General features: G+C 35.4%; 2 protein-coding genes across 2 annotated transcripts; both read right to left on the bottom strand.

Annotated features, from left to right (window-relative positions):
• Positions 1-581: 581 nt before the first annotated feature.
• LOC133866987 (cysteine-rich receptor-like protein kinase 10) lies at positions 582-6,198 on the bottom strand. The gene is made up of 7 exons (XM_062303657.1): positions 4,983-6,198; positions 4,234-4,365; positions 3,928-4,103; positions 2,883-3,093; positions 1,555-1,792; positions 1,312-1,462; positions 582-1,203 (listed from the first exon to the last, which is right to left on the bottom strand). Exons 1-7 carry the CDS (start codon positions 6,091-6,093, stop codon positions 889-891), a joined length of 2,334 nt encoding a protein of 777 aa, XP_062159641.1. The 5' UTR covers positions 6,094-6,198; the 3' UTR covers positions 582-888.
• An 8,167-nt stretch (positions 6,199-14,365) lies between these two features.
• On the bottom strand, positions 14,366-16,207 carry LOC133867464 (uncharacterized). The gene has a single exon (XM_062304238.1). The coding sequence runs from the start codon at positions 16,108-16,110 to the stop codon at positions 14,656-14,658; it is 1,455 nt and encodes a 484-aa protein (XP_062160222.1). The 5' UTR covers positions 16,111-16,207; the 3' UTR covers positions 14,366-14,655.
• Positions 16,208-16,784: the final 577 nt, after the last annotated feature.

The raw sequence follows: 16,784 nt of genomic DNA, 5'->3' as shown, positions 1-16,784 counted from the left end.
TACAACACAAACACAAGAGACACCAAGATTTAAGTGGTTCGGCTTAACAAGCCTACATCCACTGACGGAGACGATCTAGCATAAATTCACTATCAAAAGGATGGAGTACAAAGTGTAATATAAATAGCAACCACTCAAAACCCAAAAGTCTCAATACACCCAAATCTCACGTTCACATAAAAGAGAACAAAATACAAAAGAGAAAACCTCTCTAGTTCTCTTATCTCTCAACACCCTAGAGAAATAGTTAGAAATACAACTAAGATAACAAAAGAGGACTTATCTCTTTCGCAAGGAGTGTTGCCGAAACAGTGCACTGCCGGAGCCTCACTGCTGGACGGGTGCTCTTCTTCTTATCTTCTCTCTCGCACACCACTCTCCAAAAAGGGACCGAATGAGGCTTTACCTCTCTTATAACCAAAAAGCCCCTTTTTTTTTTTCGTTTGTTTCACAAGGCTTTGGTGAGAAGCTTCACCAAGGAGGTCAATACAAAGTGGGGCCCACGGTATGACTAATGAAATACAGGTCACACACACTACAATTATTATTTTTTTTTTTTAAAAAAAAAATCATGTGGATATTTCATGTGTTAACATGTCAAAGACATATCTACAATGTTTAACAAGTCAAGATTAATTAGCATGCAACTCAAGCAGTACTGCAGCTAGCAAGCAATTAAAGTTCACGATCACGATAAGAACATGCCTGTTTTGTAATTTATCTCTCGAGTTTGAATTCTATTTTTGTAATTTACCTTCCATCATGCATGTGGTGATAGACTTATAGGAGATTATTAAATATACAAGTGTGAGTGTAAAAAAATTGAGTCCCATATTAAAAATATAACATACGTGTAACGGGGTATTATCTCCCTCAAAGCCAGTCCAATCATCGGGGTATTATTTCTGAAATTGGTGTATCACTAACTGAGCAACTTCTTTGCTGTGATGTTGATGTGCTCGCAGTCCCCACACTTTTATCACGTTTTGCTGAGAAAGCTGGTTTTTTAGGGGTAGTAATTGATCCAATATTATTTTTGAGCATGGAATAAACCTCCAACATTGTTGGTCTATCCACTGGATTTTCTTGGACGCATAATAGAGCAACTTGCAAGCATCTCATGAGTTTGCAAGATGAAGACGAATCATCCAATGATGGATCAATGAGCTCCATGCCCTCATCTTCTTTCCACAAGTCATATGCCTGAAATCATTCAATATTGTTACCCAGATCTTTATATTTCAATGGCAAAATTTTAAGTTGAAGCAATGAGTTAATTCATAAGAAAGTTTAATGAATTAAGTTACTTACGTATTCTAAAAGGCTTAAAGTTTCGTTTGGGCCATAATAACATGCATTTCTCTTGCCACTTATGAGTTGCAGAAGTAGAACTCCAAAGCTATAGACATCATACTTCATAGAGTATATACCATTTCTAACATATTCTGGAGGAACATAGCCACTGCATTGCATACGTACATCAAACAGAGATGCTAAGAATTTAACAAGGGAAATGCATGTGAGAAACCATACAAAAGATAGAGGAATACTTACTATGTTCCAACAATCCTGCCTGTGTTTGCTTCATGTTCATCCTTTCCGAAAAGCTTAGCCATTCCGAAATCTGATATCTTTGGATTCATGTCCCTGTCCAGTAAAATATTGCTAGCTTTGAGATCTCTGTGAATTATTGTAAAATTTGAGTATTCTTGGAGATATAGAAGCCCTTGAGTAACCCCTTCAATGATGTGAACACGCTTTGGCCAACCTAAGTGATTCCTTCTGATTGGATCTGCACAAAATTAAAACTGTGAGCAGTTAGTTATAAGACATAATGATACAAACCAAAGCATCAAAACTCACTCAATTAGCAAGACATCATGGCTTTTCATGACTCTCAAAAGCTTAAATTTCTCACATATATATGCTTTTTTTCAAGATTGAATAATAGTGGCAACATATCTGGATATCTTACTGAAATTATTTTGTGACATACCAAAAAGTTAGTACCACATGCATTGAGAAGATGTATTGCTCACATGGAGTGGGTGGATTAAAAATTGTGTTCATGGGTGCTAAGTTCTACATTCGTTCTATACTAGATAAGATTAGGCTTTATAAGTGATTATTGGGAGCTCTAATTATAACTTTGACTAGTCTTTTTGGGGTGATAGTGCAGATGTGGCTAACATTTTTTGCTTGGTCGTTACAAATTGTATCAGTTACCTAGTAACGCCAAACAATATGGTAATGAATCACCACATGACATAGCCCCGACGAGGATGACAGAAGTTTAAGGGAGGGAGTTTGTAACACCAATGTCCCACATTGGAAAGATGAAGAGTAGCTCACATAAAGTGTGTGGTTTATAAAGATAGTTATGAGTGTTAAGTTCCACATTGCCTAGTTACTAAGTGAAACTAGGCTTTATAAGGAATTATAGGAAAGCTTCAAATTGACTAGTCCTTTTGATGTGATAGCGTAGGTGTGGGTAGCGCTGTTCCTTTGGTCTTTACAAGAACAACCTAGTAACACTATGTGCGCTGAGCCACAAAATGGTGTTGGCCCTGACGAGGACGTCAGGAATTTGAGTCGGAAAAATTAATGTTACACATAAGAAAGTTGGTCCTACATTGGAAAGATGTATTGCTCACATGTGTGCTAAGTCTTACATTGGTTTCTACTATGTGATTCTAAAGAGCTTCAATTATAAGTTTGGCTTGTTTTTCTAGAATAATAGCGCAGATTTGGCTAACATTTTCATTGAGTTGTTATATATTTAGGATTTGGACTGATTTAGACTGATAAGATACAAAGCTAAACGTCAAAGAATCACAAATGATTGACTATAATATAATTAGAAGCAAAGAAAGATTGCATACCAAAGAGGTAGTAATCCAAACTTTTGTTTGGCATCCACTCATAGATCAACATCTTTTCTTCTCTCTCTAAGCAATATCCCAGAACTCTAGCTAGATTTATATGTTGAAGTCTTGCGGTAAGGGAAACCTCATTTGTGAACTCTTCATGTCCTTGAGTAGAAGTTTTTGAAAGTCTCTTAACTGCTATTTCCTGTCCTCTTGATAATTTACCCTGGCAACATTGAAACCCATAGTTAGCATTGCCTGCTATGCAAGAGCCACAACTGATATATATAGATTCACATTCTTCAAATGTAAAACTAATTAATGCCCGAGATGAGAGTTGACAAAAAATACAAATGCGCGTACACACATTGTTATTCTGCCTTCATTTTGTGTGCATGATCTCTTGGTTTAGACTGATTGGAATGAGTTGCCAATCATTCTAGACACAGCTATCCAAGTTCTTGCCTTTTAATTTAGAGTAAGAGTAGTGCTAAAACAACGTCTCCATCTCACTGGGTTGACATGGCAATGCTCATTAACCTTTAATTATTTATTTCTTTATTTATTTTTAATAATGGCTTATCCGGGGTTTGAAGGGCATTGTCAGTCAGCCTAGTGGAATGGGGATGTGGTTTTTAGCATTTCTATTTAATTTATGTGTGAAATAGGATAGGGAGGTACGAATAATGCTAGAAATCATACTTTTATTTCACCATTATCCCACCTTGCGGATGTGACAGTACCAATTAACTCTTGAATTATTCTTTTTCTTTTTAAAAGCTAGAATGACATTGTCACGTTTGTAGGATGGAATAGTAGTAGAATAAAAGTATGGTTTTTAGAATTATTTGAAAGCTACTTTCTAGCTCAGGAGGAGGGTGCAAAGCAAACTTTAGCAAAAGAGAGTTCTCCAATCCCTTATGAGTTTCCCTGATATTTCTGGTCTCTACATAGCTTGGCTACTACCAGTTCAGCTAAGATCAGAAAATTTATCTTTTAATTTTCCATGAGATTCCTAGTCTCTTCATATAAGAAAATAAGCACAAGAGCCAAACATTACCTTGTAAACAGGGCCAAAACCACCCTGTCCAAGCTTATTTGCACTTGAGAAGTTATTTGTAGCAGCTTTGATACTGGAAAAGCTGAATACTTGCAGATTAGGAGCATTGTGGTCCGGATTTTCAGAAGCTGATGGATTGGTTGGTCCAGAATCTCTTTTGCCTAAAAGAATCATAACTGCAACCAAATAGGAAAAAGAAATAAACAAATAAAAAATAATTGATCTCTCAATGTCATACTGAAAAGGAGAACTATATCTCTTCATCCGATTGTTATAAGCGGCAAACTCTTGCAGTTTTTTCATTACCTTTTGACTTCAGTACTCTGCCTCGTAGGTAACATATCATGAAGGCCAGAAGGACAATGACCAAAGCTATTGGAAGAAGAATTATTAACAATAGCCTTCTCTTGTTTTCTTCGCCATCTTCTTTCTCTTGAGCTGTCAATGCAGTCCAGAAACTAAATTAAAAATTTCTCTGTTTTTAGAACTTCCAAACCAAAGAGAGTCTATTACAAGTTGAAGAATGAAGATGAAAGCAGAGAAAACAGAGAGAGTATGGAGAGAAAATATCTGGAGAATTTCTGATTGTATTGAATGAATGAAAAAGAATACAATTACAATGTATATAAGGATCCGTGATTACAGGGAAAATATCTACTCTAGACTATAGTTGTTACAAGACAGCTGTCAATAACTGAGATTAACTAAGATTAGTTAAGGCTAAACTATACTAATTAAAACTAACTGTAATAATAATCGGGTCAACCTCCACCTTAGAGCTTGGGTGAAGATATACTTGAGTTGGAGGCAAGAGAAATGAATGGGAGCTCAATGAAATGTAAGAGAAACAACAAACCATGAATTCTATTTTGGTAAAATGGATTAATCAAGTCATGATGACTAATCTTCTGTTATGTGCATTTGCAAGGCAATTTTCCCCTTCCATTTCTAGATAAGCAGATTCAAATGATGAAGTCCTAGAAGGGTTTGTAATGTCAATTCATTTGACTCTTATGAGGAAGAAGTAGAGCCATGATATAAAGTTCAGATGGTACCTGCTAGGGAAAGCACCCAATTGTCATCATTGCTGAGCTGAAACACATTGTAACCAAGTAGCTTCTTCTCCTTCACATAACCAATCTTAGCTCTTATAGCCTCCACATCATCGAAATTGATCCAAGTGGATCCAATAATGCAGTAATTCACAACATAAGTAGAATTGAAAATTGTTGTTGCACCATAACTTCGAATGTACCCCTTGATGTACTTGTAACTCATGCTTCCATCTTGTGTTTCGGCCACCCCTGTTGATGGTGCACCAATATCATTTTCTTCGGGATTTGCAAGAGCCCAAGCGTAACCATGGTAAGCCAAACCCAAAAGCAACTTGTTTGAGGGAAATCCTTTACCCAACCACTCTCTTATGCCATAATCAGTGTTAACATGGCTTGAAGGATCATATAAAGCAGCATGGAAATGTGTGAAGTTCTCCTTTGAAGGCAGGTGATAGTCATATGCCACGACATGTCCCCAGTCCATATTTCTCTGTATGGATTCAATCGGGTAACTCCCAAATTCAAAAGTTGGCAAGTAACGAAGGGCCATTGTCAATATCAATTGTGCTTGGCCCGGCTTTCTTGACTCAGAATTTACTTCAGCACGCCACTCATCGAGCAGAATTCCCATGTTGGTCATGTCTGAGGCGTTGTTAGGCCAAAGCCAGAACAAGTCTATGCCTTGAAACTCATATTTCCTTGCTGTTTTTATTGAAGATTCAATGAAAGACTTTCTGTAAGAAGGTCGGTTGAGCATTGAAGACAATACTGAAGTGTTGACTTTCTCACCCAAGATGGATTGAGCCGTTGCAGCTTGTCCATTCCATATAGATAGAAGCGTGACAACCGATGGGTTCTTGCGTTTGACAGTGTTGGTGAAGATGGAGAAGTACTGTTCAAAAGCTGAGGGGATGGAAAGCCGGTAGGTGGAGGAGTTGACATCAGCAAAAGCGCATATAAGGTGGGTAAACAAGGCAGAATTCAGGTCAGGAATGGGGGATTCACTACCAGCATACCAATAACCAGCTTTGATCCAACTCTGAGGGTTAGAACAGTGAAAATGTAGAAGAAGAAACATTAACAAGAGGAGGAGGATATTGTTGGATGCCATATGGAAAGAAAGCTAGTTGATATCTCTTTCATTTCCAGAGTTTGATAACATCTACTTAATGTCTAAACTCAGATTCTGCTAGGAGCCGTATACGTTAAAAGTAAGAGCAGCATCTTGGAAATTTGTGGGCTTGAATTTGGATTTTTGATATGAAAGGAGGAAAGAAGGAGACGTCCAACTGTCCAAGTTATACATAAAAACTATAGGTTCCCTTATTAGTCTTCTTGACATTACATAGATATTTAGAAATGTTATCGCAAGGCCCTGTTAAAGTTTTTGTTTTATTCTTGGAGCATGCAGCTTCATCCAAAGATGTACGTACACAATAATATCTGCATCTACTTTTTCACTCGAACCACAAATGCCAGAAACAACTCCATGTCTCCACAAGACTTTTTAAACAACATTAGAAAGACAATTTTTTATTTTTTTTTGGTTTTAAAGAGGGTATGATCGAGGAGTACTGTGGCCTTTGTAAGGGAGAAGCAAGTTCGAAGTATGGAAGAGAGATAGACATTGAATTAAAGTGGTTCGACTTATGATTTATATTTACACGTCAAAGTTCGGCTTATAATTTATATTTACACGTCAAAGTTTTTTATTGGTTATATCTTTCTTTTTATGATTTGATTGTATATAAGAATCTATTTATAGAGAAAGAGTCTGAACATTACATCACTTAAACTTCTGTATTAACAATAATAAATTTAATTTATACGAACCATATTGTAGCTCTTATTTCTTAAGTTCTTTTAACTCTTGTCTCAATACGAATAATTTCAACTTCAAGCATGTAGAAAGGTAATTGAGGACTTGAAATAGAAGTAAAAATCAGCTTCTAATTACAGATTTCATGCATTGTAGGGGGATTCAACCAAAAGTGTAGTCTCCCCTTTCATTAGATGGATGTTGGTTTAGCGAAAGTAAAATATGATATTTTTTTGGAAAAATTTCATTGGACTCTTTTTAATTGTTTTCGCTTTTGCAATTACACTGTTAAACTTAAAAAACTCTCAATTTAATGTATCTATCTTTCAATTTTTTTAAATTTTGATCCACTCGTTAAGATTTAATGAAAAATCCTAATGAATTTGTGAAATTGAAAAAAAATGAAATTTTTTAAAGTTTAGAAAGATAATTACAAATATAATGAAAGTTCCTATGGATTAACACAAAGTAGCAACTTTCATCCCTTGATCATACTCCAGTTATCAACATCCCAAAGGAAAGTCTCGCATCAGAAAGTTGTATGGACAATGACATGCAAAACCTTGTCATGAACATAATTATTTTAAAGAAAAATATAAAAAAGCCTCATGAACTAACCATTGTTTTTAAAATGGTCATTTAAATTTTTAATTGTAGTAATGTGATCCATGAAACTACTAAATTGTGCCAAAAATGTCATTTTTGTCGAAATATTCATATTATACCCATATTCTCTTAAAAATTAAAAGTTTGCCTAAAATTTCATTTTTTCCACTCAAATTTCGTCAAAATACTTGATAAATTCCGTTAGTATGTCACGTCAACATCAATAAAATGACTATATGTATAACTATTATATATATATATAATTAAAAAAATTTTGTTAAAATTTTTTTTTGAAAAAAAAAAAAAAACACAAGAAGAAAAGGGGTGGCTGCCGAGCCACCCATTTTCTTTTCCTTCTTCTTCTTTTTTTTTAATTTAATTTTATAATTTTGTCAACTTTTTAGTTTTATATTAATAGTTTTTTTTTAAAAAAAAAAAACAATTCTTTATTTTTATTAAATTTTTAAGAGAATATGAGTATTATGGAAATATTTGGACCAAATTAAGTAACCTTGCTGGCATACTTTGATATAGGGTTGACAATTTTTGACACGACCCGCGAACCCAGCACGAACACGACACGAAAAAATCGGATTTGAGTTTGTTATAATCGGGTTCGGGTCATAATCGTGTTTGGCGGGTCAACCAGCGGGTTGACCCGCCAACACGATTATAACCCGATTACACGGGTTGACCAGCCAACACGATTATAACCCGATTAAAAAAAAATCCACGCCTCACATTCACGGTTCACCCTCTTCTCCCCTTTTCTTTATTCTTTTCCCTTCTTAATTGTCGGTTCTTCACTTCTTCTTTCTTCTTGTTCAAACACGCAGCATAGAAAAGAGAGAGAATCATCCTCCTCTCCCTTCTGATTTTCTTCTTCTTCCTTCCTCTTGTCTTCTTCTTTCTCCCATCTGTAACAGAAAGAGAGATGGTGATTAATTACGAACCGAGTGGAAAATGAAGAAAGAAAAGAAATATCAAAGAAAGAAACCAGTAATTGAAGACATGAAGGTAAAAATTAAAATTGAAGGTTGAAACTTGAAACTTGAAACTTGAAACATGTGAAATTGGTGTCGGGTCGTGTCGTGTCGGGTTAACGAGTTACATGATTATTAGTCGTGTTTATCGGGTCGTGTTCGGGTCGAGTGTCACAACCCGATTAATAATCGGGTCGGGTTCGTGTCTAACCCGTTTATGTGATTGGGTTGACACGAACCCGACCCGAATGCACGAATTGCCAAGCCTACTTTGATAATTTGATGAGCCACATTAGTGCACTTGAAAATTCAATAAGCTATTCTAAAATTAAGTATTAGTTTAGAGGGCTTTTTATATTTTCTCCTTATTTTGCCAGAAAAATCAAAGATACCATCATTCAATAAGTATTTCATATGCCCTGCTTTCAAGGAATATTCATGTGATATCTAGTAATCCGTGTAGAATTTTGACACTTCCTCTTGGGCATAATAATATATATATATATATATATATATATATATATATATATATATATATATATGCATCTTTCTCTTTTCTCAACCTGATCTCCCTCTCCTTCAATTCCTCCTCATGAGAGCCCTCTGCCTCATACTTATAGAATTTGCCAATTCCTATATATAATTGGGTCAAGATTTTCCTGCTTGTTTAATTGTCTTGTCTAGAGTATGACCCCCCGAGTTTTCTTGTAATCTTCGATATTTGAATGGGAACCATCCAACGATGAATTCAACTAGTGCTAGGATTTAATAACATCTTTGGTAGCCTCATCTATTTATTATTACTAAAAAAAGTATATACATTGATGTCAATTATTTCACATGGGCCAATGATGTCAATAATCTCAAAGTGATAATCCTAGTTTTATTTGTTTAAAAAAAATTTAAAATTTAAATGTAAATATTTATTTTGTGGTTTGATGGGCTAAGAATAAATCCGAAAAAGGTTGACCATGACAAATAAAGGCGACCTAACCTTTTACTGATTAATTTTTTTTTTTCTTTAATCAAATAGGGAAAGGGTTTAAAAGGGTCCCCCTTGTTTTTTTTTTTTTTTTTTTTTATTTTTATTTATGATTTTATAAAAAAAAGGGCTGGGGTCTCTTTTATTCTTGATCCCAAGGGAAAAAAATAATGGAATACCAATTAAAAATGTTTTCGAACACTACTAAATTAGAAACAGATAAAAATTAGTTACAAATCAGTCTAATAACCTATCATATGTTCTTTAAATTTGTGAAAAATACATAATATTTTTTTTATTAATGCTATTAAAAAATCAAGTGAGAAGCAAATGCTATTAAAAAATATATGTGCTTCTCACATGTTAAAAAATACGTGTCGTTTTATTAAACTGATTTATAGCTAATTTTTATTCATTAAAAATGGGCCATTTAGCTAACAAATGTGCTTGATAATAAAGGCGATCTAACATTCTGAATACCAAGACTTTTCGCTTCAAGTCATCTGCATGTAAATTGCTTGTTAAAATACTATACTTTTGAATTTGAAATTAATTAGGGGTGTAAACCTGGAGCTGAGTACTGTCAATCAATAATCGGCTCCGGAACCGGCTATTATCCTGGGTAAAACCAATTATCCGGGCCGGTTACTTAAATAAAAAATGAAAACTCATCAAGCATTTTCCAAGCAACCAAACGAAATCAAAACGAAAAAATAAAATCAGATCGAATCTAACAACGCATGCAATCATACATTTGGATCTATAAATAAAAAAAAAAAAAAAAAAATTACTAGATCTGCAAAAAAACCCAAAACCCAAACGCAAAAATTATGGATCATTTAAAGCCAGTCGAAATGCAAAAAAAATCCAGATTTCTGATCGGACCAATTGGACACCCGAACCAGTGTCGTTCTCTAGCTCATACGGAACCACGGCTCAGTAGTCAATCCCATTCAAACCAAAGGACTCGATTAGTTACCAAAAGTCTCTAATCTCTGATATCGGTTCTCTGCAAGACACGAAGGACTGGAAGGAGGAGAAGAAAACCAACGGATCGCACGGACAAAGAGAGATTGAGAACGAAAAATTAGGGCTTTGTGTTTTTCTTTTCTCCCTCTGTCTCGACGACTGAACCATAAGGTGGAAATATAGTTTCTTTAATTTTCTAGATATTGGACAATTTGGACTATTGGTGGGTGCGGTAAGATATTGGACTTTTTGAGTTATTGCATGTCGTGTGGTCCTTTGCCTAGCCCAAAAAGCCCATTTCCAACATATATATTATAGCCCATTCAAAAATAATATATATATACTCAGGCCGGTTACCTAGTTATAACCGAGTGTTTTGAAAATTAATACTTGGCTCTGACTACGGATATTCAGTTACTCGGTTATAAATAATTGGGTACCAACTCGATTTTCTAGTTAGTGTCCGAAGATGATTTTCCGGTCGGTTATAACCAGTTCGAAATTACATTCCTAATTTTGTCGGTTAATTACTTTTTAATGTTGTGAGGTGACGAATACCAATATAGAATTTCTAAAAGAAGATGTAATTAATTGCCGTCCACTTTGGGATTGAAAGTTAATCCCAATGCAAATACTTCACGCTTGGAGTCGTCTATTCGCAAATTCCATGTAAGTTCCACATAGAGATGACAATTATTTGCATTGATTTTTTTTTTTCGGTGAATATTATTTGCAATAATTCAACTTCCCTATACGTTACACTTTTCTTTCATAAACAATATCCTTTGTCTTACTTACCTCCTTAATTATATTTTAACTGATCAGTACAACGTACATGATTTCTATTTTAAAGTTTCGTTATTAATTATATATGTCCCATCCATCCAAATTAACTATTAAGTTGGGTGAAAAAAAAATATACATAAAATGACTAAATTCCTTATTTATGTGAAAAATTGGTCTGCAATGTTGAAAAAAAAAACAAATCATCATCGATTTTGTTGAAAAAAAGATACACTTTTTTTCTTCTTCTTCAAGAGAAAGCATAACCAAGATAACATCACCTTCTAGTTTCACTTGTTAATATCCTAGCTCCTTAGCAAATATTGCTGTCCTCGAAGCCACCGAAGCTAGCTTCGACCGTATTAGGGTCAATGATATATTGTCAAGGGGCTAGCAAACTCACCAAAACCTCTCCTTGATGGTCTCTCACAATCACCCTAATGCCTATTTTTCATCTAGCTTTATTTACCTTTACAAACAAAGTAACCTTTACATAATTCACCGTGAGCGTTTTCCACTTTTGATTAGAAGCAGTACCTTCACTATCAGCCTGCGGCCTAACATTGACATTTTTGAATTCCTCTATAGATTCCAACACTTTCCTAACAATATGATTATGATAAAATTGTATTGTAAGTGAGTTATGAAAGTGCTTATTTTTTAGGGTTAAATACCTTATTGGTACCTGAGTTTTTAATCATTCAATTCTATTAAAAAGTAATTAACCCTCAAACTATAATTAAGCTTTACGTGTTCAATTTCTTCTTCTTGATTTGAATAATGAAGTTCAACTTGACGTTCCAAGACCAATATATATATACTTTAAATGACATAAATACTTTTTACCAAATTTGAATATAGACGACCTACCTCAATTTTTACACAAATCTTTCTTATTTTTTAATAAATAAATTTAAGAAATAACCCTAACAATCAGTAAGCCCCATAAATAATAAATTCAAAGGATTCATGCTGTCTAGTAATACATGTAGAATTTTGACACTTCCTCTTGGGCATAATATATATTATCTTTTGTCTTTTCTGAACCTGATCTCCCACTCCTTCCTCCTCATGAGAGCCTCTGCGCGCCTCATACACTGGAATTTTTTCTTTTTCACGTTATTTGCATCTTCATCATTACTACTTGCAGTCAAAATCATAGTAATTTCTATTTCCTACTCCATGTTTGCCAATTCCTATATATACTCTTTCTGCCATTTTTTTTTTCCTTTTAAAACAATGTCATAATGAGAGCCATTGATTATCCCGATGAATTTCTCTCCATGAATTTCTTCTCGTTTTGTAGAAAGTATCACATTATATATACTACTACTTGAGAAAATTAACAGTTAAAATTTCTAGAGTTTTATGAACCTCTTTCTTTCAGAATTCATTCGCTAAAAAACCGTTGAAGTTAAGATTCAAGTATTTCAATCTCTTTGATTTGCCTTTGTTTACTCTACACAATGAATAAATGGTAACGACAAAAAAAATAAAAAAAATAAAAAAAAATAAAAAAGTCAAATTGTCCTACGTTGGCCAGACATAATAATGATTGTTTTGATAGCTTATGATAATAGCAGAAATTAAAATGCTTTATATAGGCTACGTACTTCCTAATATAACAAGAAAAATGAAAATAAATCCTAATTGAAAAAAAAAAAAAAAAAAACCGAATCCTAATGAAAACAAATCTTCTCCTGCATTACCATTCACAAACAGGTGAAATACGAATAAAATATAGTTTTAACAGCAAAATAACTAAACCCAGAACTTAAAAGTGATCCATAATACACGCGCCTTCTAGCCTTTTTCGCCGTCAGTCTCCGGTGCTTCTGCCACTCTTCACTGCCGTGCGGGTTCACGGTGGTCGGTGCGTGGGCTTCACGCGCCAGTGCTTTCTCTCTGATTTGGGTGCGCGTGAGGGCCTCATACCGTGTTTTTTTTGGCGTGTATGGTGGGGCTGCGGTGATCGGAGGTTTTTCGGCGTCTGGGGGTTGAAGGGTGGTTCGGGCGCCGGCGCGTGTGTTACACGCGCCGCAACTGACGGTGGCTCTCCCGGAAGACAGAATCCATTTTGAGCTCTCCTGTCTTTGTTTTAGTTGTGGTTTTTCTCAGACAGTTTGCATTGTGCGTGAACTAATTCAGTCATTGGCTTTTGCCCAGTTTATGTGACCGTCTCCTTGTTCAAGTAAAGGTGTATGTCAACACAGAGGCACCATTCTGTTGGTTGGATTATTTTAGTTGCAACTGTCTGTATTTATTTGAGTCTGTTGACTCAAATCGAATGTACACCTAGGGTAGATGTATGTTGCTACGATTGTATGTTGCATGTATGATGCAATGTTTGTTGTAATGTTTGGTTATATCAATGAAAGTTTCAACTTTCCTTCAAAAAAAAAGAAAAAAAAAAAAAAAGTGATCCGTACTAAAAAGTAAATTAAAGGGGTTTTAGAGAAATTAAAGACAGGCCCAAAATTTTGTGGGCAAGAAAAACAGTCACCTTTCCGTGTTGGTAGATGATGCTTGCAATTGGTGCATGTTAAAGTGTTACATTTTTTTTCTTTTTCTTTTGGCAAAGATTTTATTTCAGCTTATAATGTTCTCTCTGGATAAGCATTTTTTGTCTTGGAGTATTAAGGCCTTGCCTTAGGCTCCCCCTTCCTTAGGTGTTGCAAAAGGTAATTTTAATGTTGTTATTAGGGGTTCTTCAGCATATTGACTTGTCTGGCAATATTATCTTGGCTACTACTCAAGAGTTTTTTTTCCTTATGTTATTCTTGGTGAAGTTTCAGTAGCTTTGCTTGCTTTTTAGTTAGCTGTTCAGTGGAGTTTTGATAAATTATCTCTTGAAAGAGATTCACTTTTGGTGATTCTGGCTATTAAGAGCCCCTATCTTTTCTCCTCTTGGAGTTTTTCTAATTTTGTTTCAGATTTTAGTGTTGTTTTATCCTCATTTCAAAGTTGAAATGCTTTGAAAGTGTCTCGTTGTGTTAATTTTTGAGCATATATTTAGTTTAATAGACCACTACCAATCATGTTTTTGGTAGCATTTCCACAAGATTCCCAATTCTCTCATCCGTTTGGATCCAAAGTACGTAGTAAGGATTCTACCATGTAATCATTTCCTTATTTTATTAAAATAAAAAAAAATAAAAAAATTAGAAATTAGAAATTTTCTTTCTTTTCTAATTTTTCGGCAATTTTCTCGGCAACCAAAACAGTGGAAACAAACAAAGGGTTAACGACCAAAAAACCAAAATAGAAACCGATGAAATACAAATGAAATATAGTTCTTACAACAAAATAACTAAACTCAAAACTTAAAAATGATCGGTACGAAAAAGTAGAGAGAGGGGTTGCTAATCCCAAAAAGAATTCCTGACATTTCTTATAAATGGGATATATATATGCTACATTAATTAAGCTACATAATAAAATACCTATGCGAATAGGCCGGCAGGATAAATGGCGTGTCAGAAAGGTTTAGTTGCATCTCCCATGTTTAATCCCATTATAGTCCACAATATATTAACAGCTAGATTTGGGAAGTAATGGAAAAATACAATCAGCCAGGCTTGTTAGTTTTGTAGTCTTGTTAATGCACCAGCTGTGAAGACTGAAATCACAATTTATACATCCATAACTCGAGCCATAGCAAAGATCACCACAGTGATTACATTGACGATGGACGTCCTCGCCCTTGTCAAACAACTTGAGGGGATGTTCATGCCTCCCAAACTTCGCCAGTCTTGTTTGTTCTGTAGTCTTGTGAATGCACCACCTGTGAAGATTGAAATCACAATCGATACATTTATAAGTCAAGCCATAGCAAAGACTGCCACATTCATCACATAGACGATTGGCTTCCTTGCTCTTGTCAACCAACTTGAGGGGATGTTCATGCCTCCCAGACTTGATATATGAATGTTTTCCAAGAATGCAATCGGGATGAGCAGGAAAATTGAGGTCTGCACAATAGTAGAACCAGTGCTTTGGATCCCGCTCTTCTTCACAAATATCACAAAAATATTCATCACTAGAAATATCTTCATCTTTATAACAAAGTTTGAATGGCTGTTCGTAAGGTCCGTATCTTATAGTATGAGGTAATGTAGCGCATTTGAAATCCAGAGTAAATTCACAATCAGCACAATGAAACATTAATTCTTCTTCGTTAGAATCACAAGAGCTGCACTTATCAGAATCTGATGTGCTGGAGAGGATAAGTTGGTGCTCATGACCGTCATGGTTAATGATGTCAGGTATCAAACTACAATGGACATCAAGGTCAAAATTGCATTTGTCACAATAGTAGGTGAAGCCATTACAAGTGCGGTTACAAGCATCACAATCAAACTTCCTAAAATCATAAGGTGGCTCTGGGAGGAGAATGAGGGTATGTCGATGAAGTGGGTGTGACTTTGTTCTGAGTAATTCAACACAAGATTTGTGAAGAAAGAATCTGCATTGAGCACAACTATAAAAGGGTGGGGAGATAGGCGACACACATGCATTACATTTTTCTTTATTCTCAAGTTGCTCATCAGTAAGCTCTAAGTCATGCTCGTGACTAAAATGTTTGATTTCAACGGCTTTTTCAATTTTGTCCTCTCCCACTATGGATTTCAAGACAACGTAAGGGAAGGAATCTTCAAATTCGGCCGGCACAGAGGTTTCATCCAGCAGTTGCTCATTTGTAGCACATTGAAGATGGTTAACGTAATCACAAGTTGAGCAATAATAAAACATGTAGTCCATGTCTACAATTTTAACACATAGTTGGCAAAGTCTATGATCGGATTGATGGACCTCAAGAGAGTTGGTGATCAGGTTGAGAGGGTGGGGGTGACGGATATGCTTGACAGTCAATGGGATGGAAGCACATTCTAGGTGGACCCAGAATCCGCAGAGAGCACATGAGTAAAACATGCCTTTGCCTTCTTTTCCACAAGCATCGCAGGTGAAAGAGACAGATCTCCGCATGAGGGTCAATGGTTGGTCATGAGTTTCAGCTTGGATGGTGAGCGGCAGAGAAGCACATCTTCTATCAAGGTTAAAATTACAGTCAAAACAATTATAAATGAAGGTGCCCCTTCTAATAGATCTATTGCAACCCTCGCATTTGACTCCAGGATTTACAAATCCACGATTGATGAGAAGAAGGGGATGTTTGCGGTGCAATGGGTGCCGCAACTCGTGGGGTAATTCCGCACATGATTTATGAAGGATAATCCAATCGCACTTTTTGCAACTATAATTAGGACCCGATACATATTCCAAGCACATACGGCAAATTAATCCAAAATTAATCCTTGGCTGATCTTCGTTGAAGTTCAACGGATGCCAGTGGCTGAAATGTTGAAGCTCCATCTCCCAAGCTCTCGATCGATCTAATGGAGAAATTTGTAAATGAATGAGCTGGCAAACTTACCCGAAAGATGAAGACAGATCCGGATATATATATGGGTGTATTTTGAACCAAAAAGATAGGCCCACTTGCTGCGCACTTGCTCTCTCACCCACCTGCAACAAATTAAAACGAGACAATCATCTTCAAATTGAAAAGGACGAAGCAGTCTCCCAGTTTAGGGAAGGAAGTTAGACGATAAATGATGGAAAGAAGCTCACAAATATTGCATATCACAATTGAAGAAAAC

Source organism: Alnus glutinosa, chromosome 4 (genome assembly GCF_958979055.1).
Source record: "Alnus glutinosa chromosome 4, dhAlnGlut1.1, whole genome shotgun sequence".
Taxonomy (NCBI): domain Eukaryota; kingdom Viridiplantae; phylum Streptophyta; class Magnoliopsida; order Fagales; family Betulaceae; genus Alnus; species Alnus glutinosa.
Note: the sequence above shows the minus strand (reverse complement) of the source record. Positions and strands in the feature narration are given on the sequence as shown.